Below are 11880 nucleotides of genomic sequence, written 5' to 3'. Positions count from 1 at the left end.
TATCGTACGTACGTACGTACGTACACGGGCGTGAATCGTCATGCGCCTCGGTGTATCGGATGCGCGGCGTTGAGCTCGCCCGTTTGACATCGGACATTGGGGAACCCGGACCACCGGCTATCCCTATCCACCGTTTACATTAGTCGGTTTTGTTACCTACTCGTTAGCTTTTACACGGAGTAGGTACATCGTAGTTCCAGGTTGATTAGCATCCTTTGAACACGGGAAACGACCCGGTCGTTAAACCTCTCTTGTCCCATTACCGTACGATACCTACGAGTCCATACGTATTTATATGTACACACTGCGCGCAGCAGTTTGTTCAGCCGTTTCGTTTACATTGACCCTCTACCGCGATCCACGGATCGTTCCGAAGATATTATGTATTATAGCCCTTTACCACGAACGATGGACTTCCATCATCGAGGAGTTGTCCGACGATCTTTGCGTTTCTTTTTCCTCTTTAGAAACTGAAAATAGCGTCATTATGAAAAAGCGATCCTTTCATTTCCCTTCTCTCATTTTTCTTCTTTCCTCTCACCGTGGTTTATTTTTTCGTCCACGTTCGTCCAACACGGTCAAAGTTTTTCCAATTTCCGAGTTTATTCTGCACGATCCCCGGAGTCGTTACGGAAGTCAGTGACGCGCGACTAAGCACAGTTAAGCCTCGCTACTATTACCGCATACCTACCTGCATCTGCGCTCATTTTAATACGTGCAATAAAAATGAGAATAATAAAATGAATGGTAAAGGAGGAAAAGAGAAATGGGGGAAAAGAAAGAAGAAAAAGAAAAAGAAGAAAATATACAAACAACTGCAGCCATCGGGTCGCAAATCGTTCTAACTGTAACAGATGTTAGGTGTGCGTACCTAGTATTTTGTATTATTATACTCACAAAAGGATAGCCACATAGGTGTACGTGGTGTAAAATTGTGTCTTACGTTCAGCGTGACCATTCCATTCCTTCACCGATCACGGCTCATGGCATCCTTCGGTTTTATTAGTTCCGCCTCAACCTGCGGAGCAACGGCAAAATCGGACAAAGAATAGCGATACATTTTCATACCTAATTATTACAACCCTTTGAACGGATCGAACGCAAATTGAGCGTTTGTCATTGAAGTAATGCGATATAATCTACGTTGTACGGATATCCTGTAAGTCTGACTGTTGATACTTTGAAAAAAAAAAAAACAGAATAATTGAGAGTTACACATTCGGAATGAAGTTTTCCCATGTGGAAATATCTGGGTCGATCTGTCTTCTGAAATAAACGAAAGAAAAGGAATCAAATTTGACTAAAATTGGATAATGATCACAAATTATAGATAACTGATAACGAGATATGAAGCATGTACGAAACGATTGTAAAAAATTAGTTGTACCGATGCGTACGTTCTTTATCTCGATTTTGTCGAATGAGTCACAGGTCGAGTGATGATAAGCCAGAACTTGACAGAGAGGAAAAAAAATAAAAATAAAATCGTGTAAAGTCCTCGGCTTGTCGGACAAACCGCAATCATTTGTACGCTGCACATGCGTTATTTATAGGAGCGTGACGAGCTTGTCGTAATAAATTAACACAGATTTTCAGGAATCATCGAGATAGGCTCGAAATGTATAATATGCGGAATTTCAAGGATCACAACTTTTTACACTACGATAAAAAAAAAATATATTCAACTGTAACGATTATTATCCCTCAACAACCAATTTCGACTTCAACATAATCGTTACAATTAACGGTCCGTGACACCAATTATTCAGCAAATTGGTGTATGGATTATATGAAGGATTAATACATTCAAATTGTCTATGAGTGTGAACTACATTGGAAAAATGCATTAGATAAGGTCACGGCTGACGTGAGTCATGAAACTACCTCAGCTATCGGCGATAAATATTATTACCGTCAATCCTAACGCACGGCATCCGATGTTCGGATAAAAATGACACCTAACAAATCGGAGAGAGAGAATAGGTCGAGCCATTACCTTTCAAAATCTAGTTTTCAATCTCCGATTCATCGTCCTACGCGTCCCGCATAACTGGGCAATTTTACACGGATTCTCAATCAGGTGAAAAAAAAAAGACGTGGAAAAAAATGCGCGTCATAACTCTTCGATCATTAAAATTTCAATTTCGACGGAGGCGGAACGTTTTCGACCCGACGTCGGCGCCTGACTTCGAAGACATCCGCGTTTCCGTTCTTCTCGTTCTCGTTTCGCCGTTCTTCGACTTTTGCCCCTAATTTTCCGCGGGTCTTCGCCTCCCGAAGAACATTCTCTCCGTGAGAAGTATAATTGTAGCCAGGACGACGCCACCCGCGAGAATCGCCAGGACCGGAATCACACCCCACAACGTCACTTGGGACAGGGACTTGGCGACTGGTTCTTTTTCAACTTCGTAATTTTGCTTCAGACGACTCAAAATTCCGTTGTCCCGGAATCGCTGGATGCTGAAACACAGCGTACGATATTCGGTAATCGCGTTTGAGAAAATTCAACATCTCCTACGTTTCGTACTCACTGATAATTTATCAAGCCGTTGAAGGGATTTCTCTTGGACAGAGCCATGGCCAAACTGGTCCTTTGCTTCGTGTCTATACCGATCAATTTGCAGGGCAAATAGTCACTTATCGTGTCGTACAATGCCGCTGGAACGAAGAATGCAGTTTTTTCTTCGCACACCTGCGGTTAAGAGCGGATAAAGAAGAAATCATTGACGTTTCAACGGAAGAATGGACTCGCGATGAAACCGCCTTATTGAAAACAAGATCCTCACGTCGGTGTAGAACGTGCGAGGTGCCGGTAGGCGACTTTGCGTGGTACGACCAAACTCTGGTAAATGAGTACTCGTCGCTCTCACTTACCTGACGGAATCCACTTTCCAGTGTCGTTGGCAACAAAGACCGATACTTCAACAATGACCGCATTTTGATCATCACAGTTTCTGTTGCGTGCTGTTGGAGGAGACGACTAATTTACGGTTACCCTGGCTAAGAAATTCATTCCACTCAATTGGGTTTGGGCGAATGAAGAACTGACCTCCAACATGTCGTGTTCGGCGCTATTCTTGAACACTATTAGCTTGTAGCTACCGTCGTTGACGAATCCTTCCAATGTTGAAAATGGCAACGACTCGCGTGTGACCGTTAGATAACTTATCAGCGATGCCGCGTACGCGGCACAGACGACCAAGGCTGATAAATACAACGAGAAGAATGTAACGCGCGACGGCATGTCTTCGGGAAAGTCTGCAAGAATAATCAAAAAATTTGATTTATACTGATCATCGACGATTGTCGATGGGAAAAAAAATCTCCACACACGAGACAGTCCCTGTTGGCAGTAAATTCCAAATACTAGTAGCAAATATTCGGCACAAGTATTGAATATGCATCGTTTCGATCCAGCTATCAGGATGAGAACGATCGTCGTTACGAGTATCATCAACTGTACGGAGATCCAAATTCCTGGGGTAAAAGTCTGCAAATAATTCAGAAGAAACAGAGTTTTCGAAATTATTCCATTGCGGGGAAATGTGGAAGTTCAAATTGCGAGAACCATCACGAGAATATCGGGATCAAGCATACGAGACCTGCCAGTACGCGGACCACTGTATACCACCGTCGGGTTGCCGGACGTACAATTTGTTGCTCGTTGAAATAAGGGGTAGTGTGAAATCTACGAATTCCAGCCTCTGAGTTGTGATCGTAAAATCCCCTGCGGCGATATTGGCCTTTCCTTTGATCAGCATATCAATCATTCCCGTCCATTGTTTTTCATGCGGCTTCCAATTACCGTAGGTACGATCACTGGGAACGACGAATCGCAGCTCAGAATTTATAGCTTTGCTAAGCTCCGTCAGTATCTCCCCAAATAGTCCACCGTTCGTGTTATTAACGAACGAAATCAAAGGGGGATTCTGAAATTGAATCGGATCGTATCTTCGTGATAAGAAACCAGATGTACCTCGACCTAATCTCACATTTAGAGTAGCGACGATGATCGGCGAATTTTCCAAAGTGCCCCTCCTTTCGTAAAGACTTTCGTTCGACAATAGGGTGAATTCCATGTCAAAATCCCACAGAGCCAGATCATCGACTTGAACTCTATCTTTTAGCCAGTACCACTCTTCGATGACGGAATAATTTGATCTGGCGACCATCATCTCGGTATTGAAAGTGAGATGGAAGATATTTTCCCCAGGTAAATGAGACGGGCTATTGTCTCTGTAAACATTTTCGTCGAATATGAGGAGCCAACACATCGACGTCATGTGAAAAGCACTGGTGAGGTTTGAAAATTTTCCGACTACTTCCGTGGACTGAAGAGCTACTACTATCAAAGCACGAAGTACACGACCTGAATAAAACTGCATGGTTTCGTGGAGGCGTCCAATTTCCACGGGTACCGCGAGGACATTATCCTCGGAAAGTTTTTTCAGGAGTTCGTGTATCCGCAGAAATCCGCCCATACCTGCGGTAAATAAACCCGACGATGAAATTCCATTGCAGTTCGTCACCCAATTTGTATGAGTATATACTGCGAACAAAGATTCACGGGTCACCCTGTTTTAGCTCAGAAAAAGGTCTTGATTTACAAATAAATTCAGATGAGGAGATATTGCGATGAAGTTTCGTATAGTTGAGGGTTTGAGCTTCAAAATCGTTTTTGGAAAACTTCGTTACGATCACTGGGTCGGTCGGGGTATTCGATCAAAGATTTATGGACAATAATCGCTTTGGAGTAGCATAACTCATCCAAAAAAAATCGTACACAAAATTGAAAAAACGCGTTTCAAAGGAAAGACTTCAAACTTCAAAATGACGTGAAAAAAATTTGGATTCAACGACTCAGGCATCCGGTGCACCTTCACAAAGTCAGAAGTTTACTTCACGTTTTCGACATGAGTAGAATCAGGAGAGTACAACTAGTGAAAAAATCAACGCAATCTAAATCAACTGAGAACATTTGATTGGCGAAGCTTCAAGCTTCAAAATATCATCTGTTACAACCCTTTACCCCAATTTTTCGAGCAGTTACGATGCTTTGAAATTCGACGCTTCCCGGAGCAAAAACAGGGTGACCCTCTAATTTTTATTCGTAGTGTAATTACTTTCTTGTGCTCCGTGAACGACGAACACGCAAGAGGTACCGAAGTAACTATGAACGCTGGTTATCAGACTGAAGTAAGTATTGTGGTATTCGGAAGATGCACAAATGGGAAGTGTTGAAAAGAATAGAAAGAAAAATTCGGAAACTGGGGTAACAATTCGCATTTCTTTCCAACCGTTCGCGACTAATTCATGGACTGTAAATGTTATACGACTGAATAATATTATTGCGGTACGAGAATAGGGATAAACTATATCAGAGGTACTATCCGCTCGGAACGAATAATCAGCGTGTTTTATCTGACGTATAGATCTTCGCAAATTACACTTTTTTACCGCCTCGCTATTACAACGATAAGTTACATGAACTAACCGCTGATCTGTGACAAATTGTCAACGTGAAATTGATCAAAGATGTATTTGAAACGATAAATCTAAGTGCAGCGTACGATTCATAATAATAACGATAATGGGCTACTTTACGTGGCAGTCGAACCTACTGGGAAAAAATCGAGAACATTCAATTTAAATAACTTGGCAAATTCCTATAGTAGGTAATACACCTACAGACATTCACAGAGAAAATGCTTTACCTTTCACTAATTTGCCTCTTGCGGCAAGAGTTATATTTTTATTTCTGATTACTTTCAGCAGATTGAAATTCAAATAATCTTCCTATATTGTCCACAAATTTTGGTAGGAGAAGAGTCCACGAGTCCGTTCGAATATGTATATCTTCATCTATGTATATGAACTGACCACTGAATTAATTTGACTGTCATTAAAACAGGATGGTAAATAATCAATTATGCGGAGAATGTTATAAAAAAATGACCCGTGTAGATAACTCTGAAAAATTAAGAGAGTGTAGGAATTGAGTGCAATATTCATGAACTATAGAAATTTCATTTTCAATTTTGCCATGTAATGTGCGCCATATGTAACCCGCGAAGCTCATGAGAAGCACGATGTATTCGCTATGAATTGATATTATACTGACGTGAATTGATATTATACTGACGCAACATACATCCGAATGTCGATACCACATTGGCAATAAAGTCGACGCTCCGTATGATGTGAGTCACGTTGAGTCGTTTCCAGACGCTTCTGGTACAGTTTTGTACTCTTTGAGATTATTACAATTGGACCTAGTCGGTTTCCCATATAATGAGTATGACTCCTCACTTTCGAATGGCAACATACTTATAATTACAGTATTAATAAAAAGAATAATAGTAATGATGATAATGATGATAACAATAATACTCATAATAATAATAGAGTGCTATTGCACGATGTTAGTTAATGTTTACATAGCCGCTGTATAATGTGCCAACATTTCTTCTTCGTTTTTCCAGTTGTGAAAGCAAATATTTTGGCTGACAACGGAACATTTAACAAAACTATAAATTCGCAAGAGTACATGTTAACATTTACGACTATAGTTCATCCCGAGGTTGATCCTATAAGATGGAATATTAATTTTGTCATACTAAGTCTTGTTTGCATTTTTTGCTTGTAAATGCGTCTGATTATGAGTCATCCTCTCATCTACTTTGCAATAATGATCATGAGAAATCACGTGCTCAGTCCGTTCAAAAACCGCATCTCATGCACTCAACATGGAGACCCAATATTGTTTCCTATATTCAAAGTATCTACGTATAAGAATGCAAAAGCCTTGAAAATTTGTCAATCACTCGGAAAAACCCATCAAAAATTATTATTCAATAGATTCACAGAGCTTGAAAATGCTCAAAATTCAAAAAGAACGATTCATGGCGGAGTTCGTACTTCAAATTTCGAATACATGCGTGGCGGGCCGCCATTCGAGCAGGAAGTGCCCAACTGCTGATGAGTAATCGTAACGATCGCGTACCAATTACTGGAATTGAGTATAAAACGAGCGGTCATCAACTGCGCACATCATTCGAAGAGCGTCTTTCGTGTGGTGAACTCGTAGATACGAAAAGGATTTGTTTTTAAATATTGGATTCAAATAACGGAGAGTTGATAATTTTGTGAAAATATATAGATACTTCGTAACCTACGCTGCTCACTATATACCAAAAGAAATATATAATAAGTGTTTACAATGGCTGACACCGTCAGTTTCAAAGTGTATTTGACAAAGGAAGAAGATCCAATTGACGCGAAACCCGAAGTGAGGAGATTTGGTATCGACAAGGATGTCGTTTCTAATTATTTGTATTTGACCGAGAAGCTGCAAGCTGTTTTCGCGTCTCTTAGATCAAGACGTTTCACAATTTCCTGGAAAGGTACTTTCTTAACAGAATATTGAGGAGTTTCATTTGCTGAACTCACTAAGAAAAAATTCAAAATATCTTCCGATGAAGACTGTAGAAGAATTCCACAACTGTCATATCAATGTAATAATAATTTTTTCAATTATAGATGCCGATGGTGACAATGTCATTATATCAAGTGACGAGGAACTCAAGATTGCCCTGTCTGAAACCAATTGGAAAGATGTTCGCCAGTTATATGTACTCCTTCATTCTGAATACACCAATGCTTCCAATGATGAGAGGGAGTTACCACGGACATTGCATGTTGGAATAACATGCGATGGATGTGACAAAGATGTTCAAGGGTTCCGGTATAAGTGCATACAATGCCCAGACTATGATTTGTGTGCTGACTGCGAAGCAAAGGGTCTTCACCCTGAGCACTGCATGATCCGTAGTGCGGTTCCACTCCAGTGGAGGCCTCATTTTGGACGTCGTCTGGCTCACCACATGAATAAGTTTGCCAGAAAGAGTGGGCATTCTCCATGTGAGAAGGAAAAGGAAACTTTAGAATGTCCTTATAAAAAAGGGAAGTTTGGGCACCCAGGAAGTCATGGTCATGGTCATGCTCGTCATGGGGGATCCCACGATCGTCCTTCATGGCTGGACAGTTTAGCTACATATTTGAACGATTGGGCTCCAGGCATTCCAGCAGATGGAGATTGCCCAGTGAGAGATCCATCAGTGCCAGAACAAACTGGAGATTCTGAGAGAAATGAGAGCAGCAACAGCAAAGGAGCACCAGGGCCAAGAGTCGACACCCATGCAGAGTTTTTCAAAAATATTGGAGAAAATCTCGCCAATCTCTTGGATCCATTAGGGATTGATGTACAATATAAATATGATGCTGGAAACGTACCTGCTGGAAAGCAAACTGCGAATGGAGCAAAGTCACAATCATCTTGTGCTCCTCCGAGTACTCCTGCACAGAAGTTCCCTGGCGAAGGAAAAAAACTCAATGATGGTCCAGCTGCACCAATAGCCCCCCAAAATACACCTATTTCTACAGGTGCACCATCCATGGATAAACCAAGCCTTGAAAACGAAGGCTGGACATTACTGAATCAGCAGGATACAGCAACATCAGCTGTAGCAGCACCTGGCGGTACATCTAATGGAGCTATTCCTAAGCAGGTATGAATCAATTTTATACAAATATGAATTATACACATATGATTACGATCGTAGTTGAGCGACAAAACTTGCAAATCTAAAATGTGTGGAACTTCATATTTCTAGCCAGCAACAAGTTTTGTACCACCAACATCTACCGCAGCTACAGTTCCGGCTTCAGCACCACCCACGAATCTGATCTATCCGCAACTTCCAAAACAGCCGGAAGTCATCCCGGTTGGCGAGTCACCTGTGATTTATCATCCAGACCCAAATATTCAACGTGCCGTAGTTGCAATGATGCAGATGGGATTCTCTAATGATGGTGGATGGCTGACTCAACTGTTGGCTTCTAAAAATGGCGATATAAGCAAGACTTTGGATATCCTGCAACCTGTTCGTCCAACTACAGACAAGCAATAACGGATATCTATACAAAAGCTCTAGCTTGTAGTTGACGACAAAAGCTCTTGAATATATTGTTGGACGATGCGTTCCAATATTTTAACGCATAAATTTATTCCAATACTGCTTACGGCAGATCATGACTGCAAGTATTATAATCCATTTCAAATAATAATCTTGTGTTACTGGTGATTGTATGTTTATGTTTGATATTATACCAACCGGTTGGATGTGAATCTTAGTGTTGAATATGTTATTCCCTAATCTCACACATCCTGAAAAGTACACTTTTATCGCAGCGTAATCTGTGGCTCTAGTTGAAAAAGCAAACCACTTAATCTAGAACACTTTCGTTTTATTTACAATCCTATATGCTACAAAGGAGCGCAGAGGTTCATGAGCTTGAAAGGATTTTTTGCAGAAAGCAATTTCAGCTCGTGTACTCCATCTTCATCGATATCTCTGATCCATTTCCTATCCTTGTAGTAATCTATAACATTTTTGAACTCAGCGTCTGAGTATGGCTCAACGGATATTGGGATAAAGGGATCCAAATGTTCAAAACCGGAGTTCCCCAGTTGATATCGCGGTAGGTGTGATTCAGTTCTATCCTGGATACATACAAATACATAATAATGTGAATAGTTGATAAGTGTGCTCAACTACTCTGAGTATATAAGCACATAATACCTTGACAGCTAAGGGATCAACGGAGAGAACAATAGATCCGTTACACCAGTCATACTTTGTAATATTTTTGAATGCAGCAGTCAGGGATATCTTTTCAGCTGGCATTCTAACTTTGTTATCATCTTTCACATTTGTATAATCGCTGAAAAATGCATTAAACCCGTCAATGACTACTAGGGTATTACATTTGCCAGCGGTACTGGCTTCTTTGAGCTGTTCCATGATAGCATTTATAATTTCTGATGCATATTTTATTCGGTTTATTCCAAGCTCAATCATTTCTAGAAGTGGAGTACCACGACTGGAAATCTCGCGCTGACTCCACTGATAATCCTTGCCAAGTTTGAGCTGGAAAACCATTACTTCTGTGTCAGGATGTTGGACTTGTATATTCATACTCATCATGCATTAAATTCATTAGACTCAACGTTACTCACATCAAGTTGTGATAAGAGGTGGATATTTTGATTCTTGAAATGAATTAGCCAAGAAGCTGCATCAATGGGTAAGTCGAGAAAACCTTCTTTACTGATGGAATTAGCAACTTCTTTGGGACGTTTAAACCAATTATTCGCTAGCAATTCAAAATGAATGTTTGTTAGCCTATTTGATTCCCGACTATAACTAATATGTCGTTTTATTACTCACCCCATGGTACATGAATGATTATTTTCCGTGCCTCAAATCCATAATGTACAACATGCGCTAAACTAATCGATTTACCACATCCAATAGGGCCGACTAATAAATTTTGGTTAAGAAATACCTGGTAATGATAGATCACAGACTTGGTACATGATGCATTGAAAAAGGATACATAACACGTATCTGGTTGCAGGTTTACTATAGTCAGTGTTTTGCAAATAAGATATAATCTCGAGAGCAGGTGATCTGACCAAAAGTGAACATTCGTTGAAGGTTTTGACTTGAGTCTGAAATTTCTTAGGTAGTCCCCCAGCAGTAAATAATTTCTTGCTTGTCTCTATTGGCATATTATAAAATCTACCTTGATGCTGAGCTGTGTGGTTCATAGGGTTATTTTCAATTGTTCGAAAATGTACAGGTGGCTGTTCATATTGCAGCTGTACAGCTTCACTTGCTGTCCCATACTTTTTTAGACTAGTCGCTGACACTCGTCGTAGTATCGACTCTACTTTGGCTGTAAAATCAAATCAAATGTTGGGTGATGTTGAGTCAATAATTGCTGTGTACATTTTTGGTCATATTTGAGAAAAGCTGGCAGATACTGTAGAATTGAGAATGAGATGTATTGACAGCGAATTGAATACGTAAAATCTAATGCAAAAGACAAATAGCAGAGCATAGCAGAGTAGTTCTGAGTTGCAACTTTTGATCATGAAAGATTTGAGTATAAAACAGCACGGATTGATATACTAACCAGTGTTGAGTGCCATCGCCTTTTTAATTGAGGTCTCGAAATTCACCAGAAGACAACCGAAAAAGCAGTATAAAATTCACATATAAATAACAACCGGGTTACTGAGAAAACATAGGTTACAATTAGCCCCTCACTGCTGGTCGCGCTAAGTGCCTATGGCGCTTGAAGAAGGCACGACAATGTGAAACAGGCCAAGAGAGAAGGGAGTAATATGATGATAGATTTTCTCTATTTATGTGAACGGCGTCGCTGATTATTCCCGGCTACCGATTTGAATATGCTAATCGATATAGTATAGCTACATGAATGTTATCCTCCGATATTGCACGATTATATTTCAGTCCCTAGTCTTCAGAATCAGAAGATTATTCGAACTAAAACCGAAAAGATCCAGGGATCTACGTTGGTTCAGAGAGTCACCTACTATGATATACTTCTTGACGTTCCCATGTGATTTTGTGGAATCGCAGAGTCGGAAAACACCGAAGACTAAAGTCTCCGACGTTCCTATGTGATTTTCTCGAATCCCAGAATCGAAAAACACCAAAGATCATAGCCTTTGAAGTGTTTGATGCAATCATTTGAAATCACAATGTCAAAAAACACCGAAGACTATGGTCTTTGACGTTTCTGATGCGATTATTCAAGATCCCACAGTCGAAAAAGACCAAAGACTATAGTCTTTGACGTTTTTGATGCGTTTATTTAAGATCTCAGAGTCAAGAAACACCAAAAACTATAGTCTTTGACGTTTTTGATGCGAGTATTTGAGATCCCACTGTCAAAAAAAACCAAAGACTATAGTCTTTGTCGTTTTTGATGCGATTATTCAAGATCCCA

At 40.3% G+C, this 11880-nt stretch overlaps 3 protein-coding genes across 4 annotated transcripts; 1 reads left to right on the top strand and 2 right to left on the bottom strand.

Annotated features, from left to right (window-relative positions):
* Positions 1-1024: 1024 nt before the first annotated feature.
* Positions 1025-6855, bottom strand: LOC105688691 (glutamate receptor 1-like). 2 transcript variants are annotated; one of them, XM_012405206.3, is made up of 8 exons: positions 5124-6855; positions 3993-4483; positions 3603-3929; positions 3334-3490; positions 3050-3258; positions 2875-2964; positions 2532-2692; positions 1025-2460 (listed from the first exon to the last, which is right to left on the bottom strand). In XM_012405206.3, exons 1-8 carry the CDS (start codon positions 5284-5286, stop codon positions 2250-2252), a joined length of 1809 nt encoding a protein of 602 aa, XP_012260629.3. In that variant the 5' UTR covers positions 5287-6855; the 3' UTR covers positions 1025-2249. The 2 variants fall into 2 exon arrangements, with proteins under 2 accessions (XP_012260629.3, XP_048513575.1); XM_048657618.1 differs by having other exon boundaries at positions 3050-3490.
* A 160-nt stretch (positions 6856-7015) lies between these two features.
* LOC105688726 (sequestosome-1) lies at positions 7016-9187 on the top strand. The gene is made up of 3 exons (XM_012405247.3): positions 7016-7403; positions 7540-8567; positions 8673-9187. Exons 1-3 carry the CDS (start codon positions 7220-7222, stop codon positions 8967-8969), a joined length of 1509 nt encoding a protein of 502 aa, XP_012260670.2. The 5' UTR covers positions 7016-7219; the 3' UTR covers positions 8970-9187.
* Positions 9188-9289: 102 nt separating this feature from the next.
* On the bottom strand, positions 9290-11215 carry LOC105688727 (28S ribosomal protein S29, mitochondrial). The gene is made up of 6 exons (XM_012405248.3): positions 11041-11215; positions 10459-10800; positions 10290-10382; positions 10079-10215; positions 9642-9989; positions 9290-9562 (listed from the first exon to the last, which is right to left on the bottom strand). Exons 1-6 carry the CDS (start codon positions 11054-11056, stop codon positions 9326-9328), a joined length of 1173 nt encoding a protein of 390 aa, XP_012260671.1. The 5' UTR covers positions 11057-11215; the 3' UTR covers positions 9290-9325.
* Positions 11216-11880: the final 665 nt, after the last annotated feature.

This window comes from Athalia rosae, chromosome 6, assembly GCF_917208135.1.
Source record: "Athalia rosae chromosome 6, iyAthRosa1.1, whole genome shotgun sequence".
NCBI classification, from domain to species: domain Eukaryota; kingdom Metazoa; phylum Arthropoda; class Insecta; order Hymenoptera; family Athaliidae; genus Athalia; species Athalia rosae.
The sequence above is the reverse complement of the archived record's forward strand: the minus strand, read 5'-3'. Positions and strand labels throughout refer to the sequence as shown.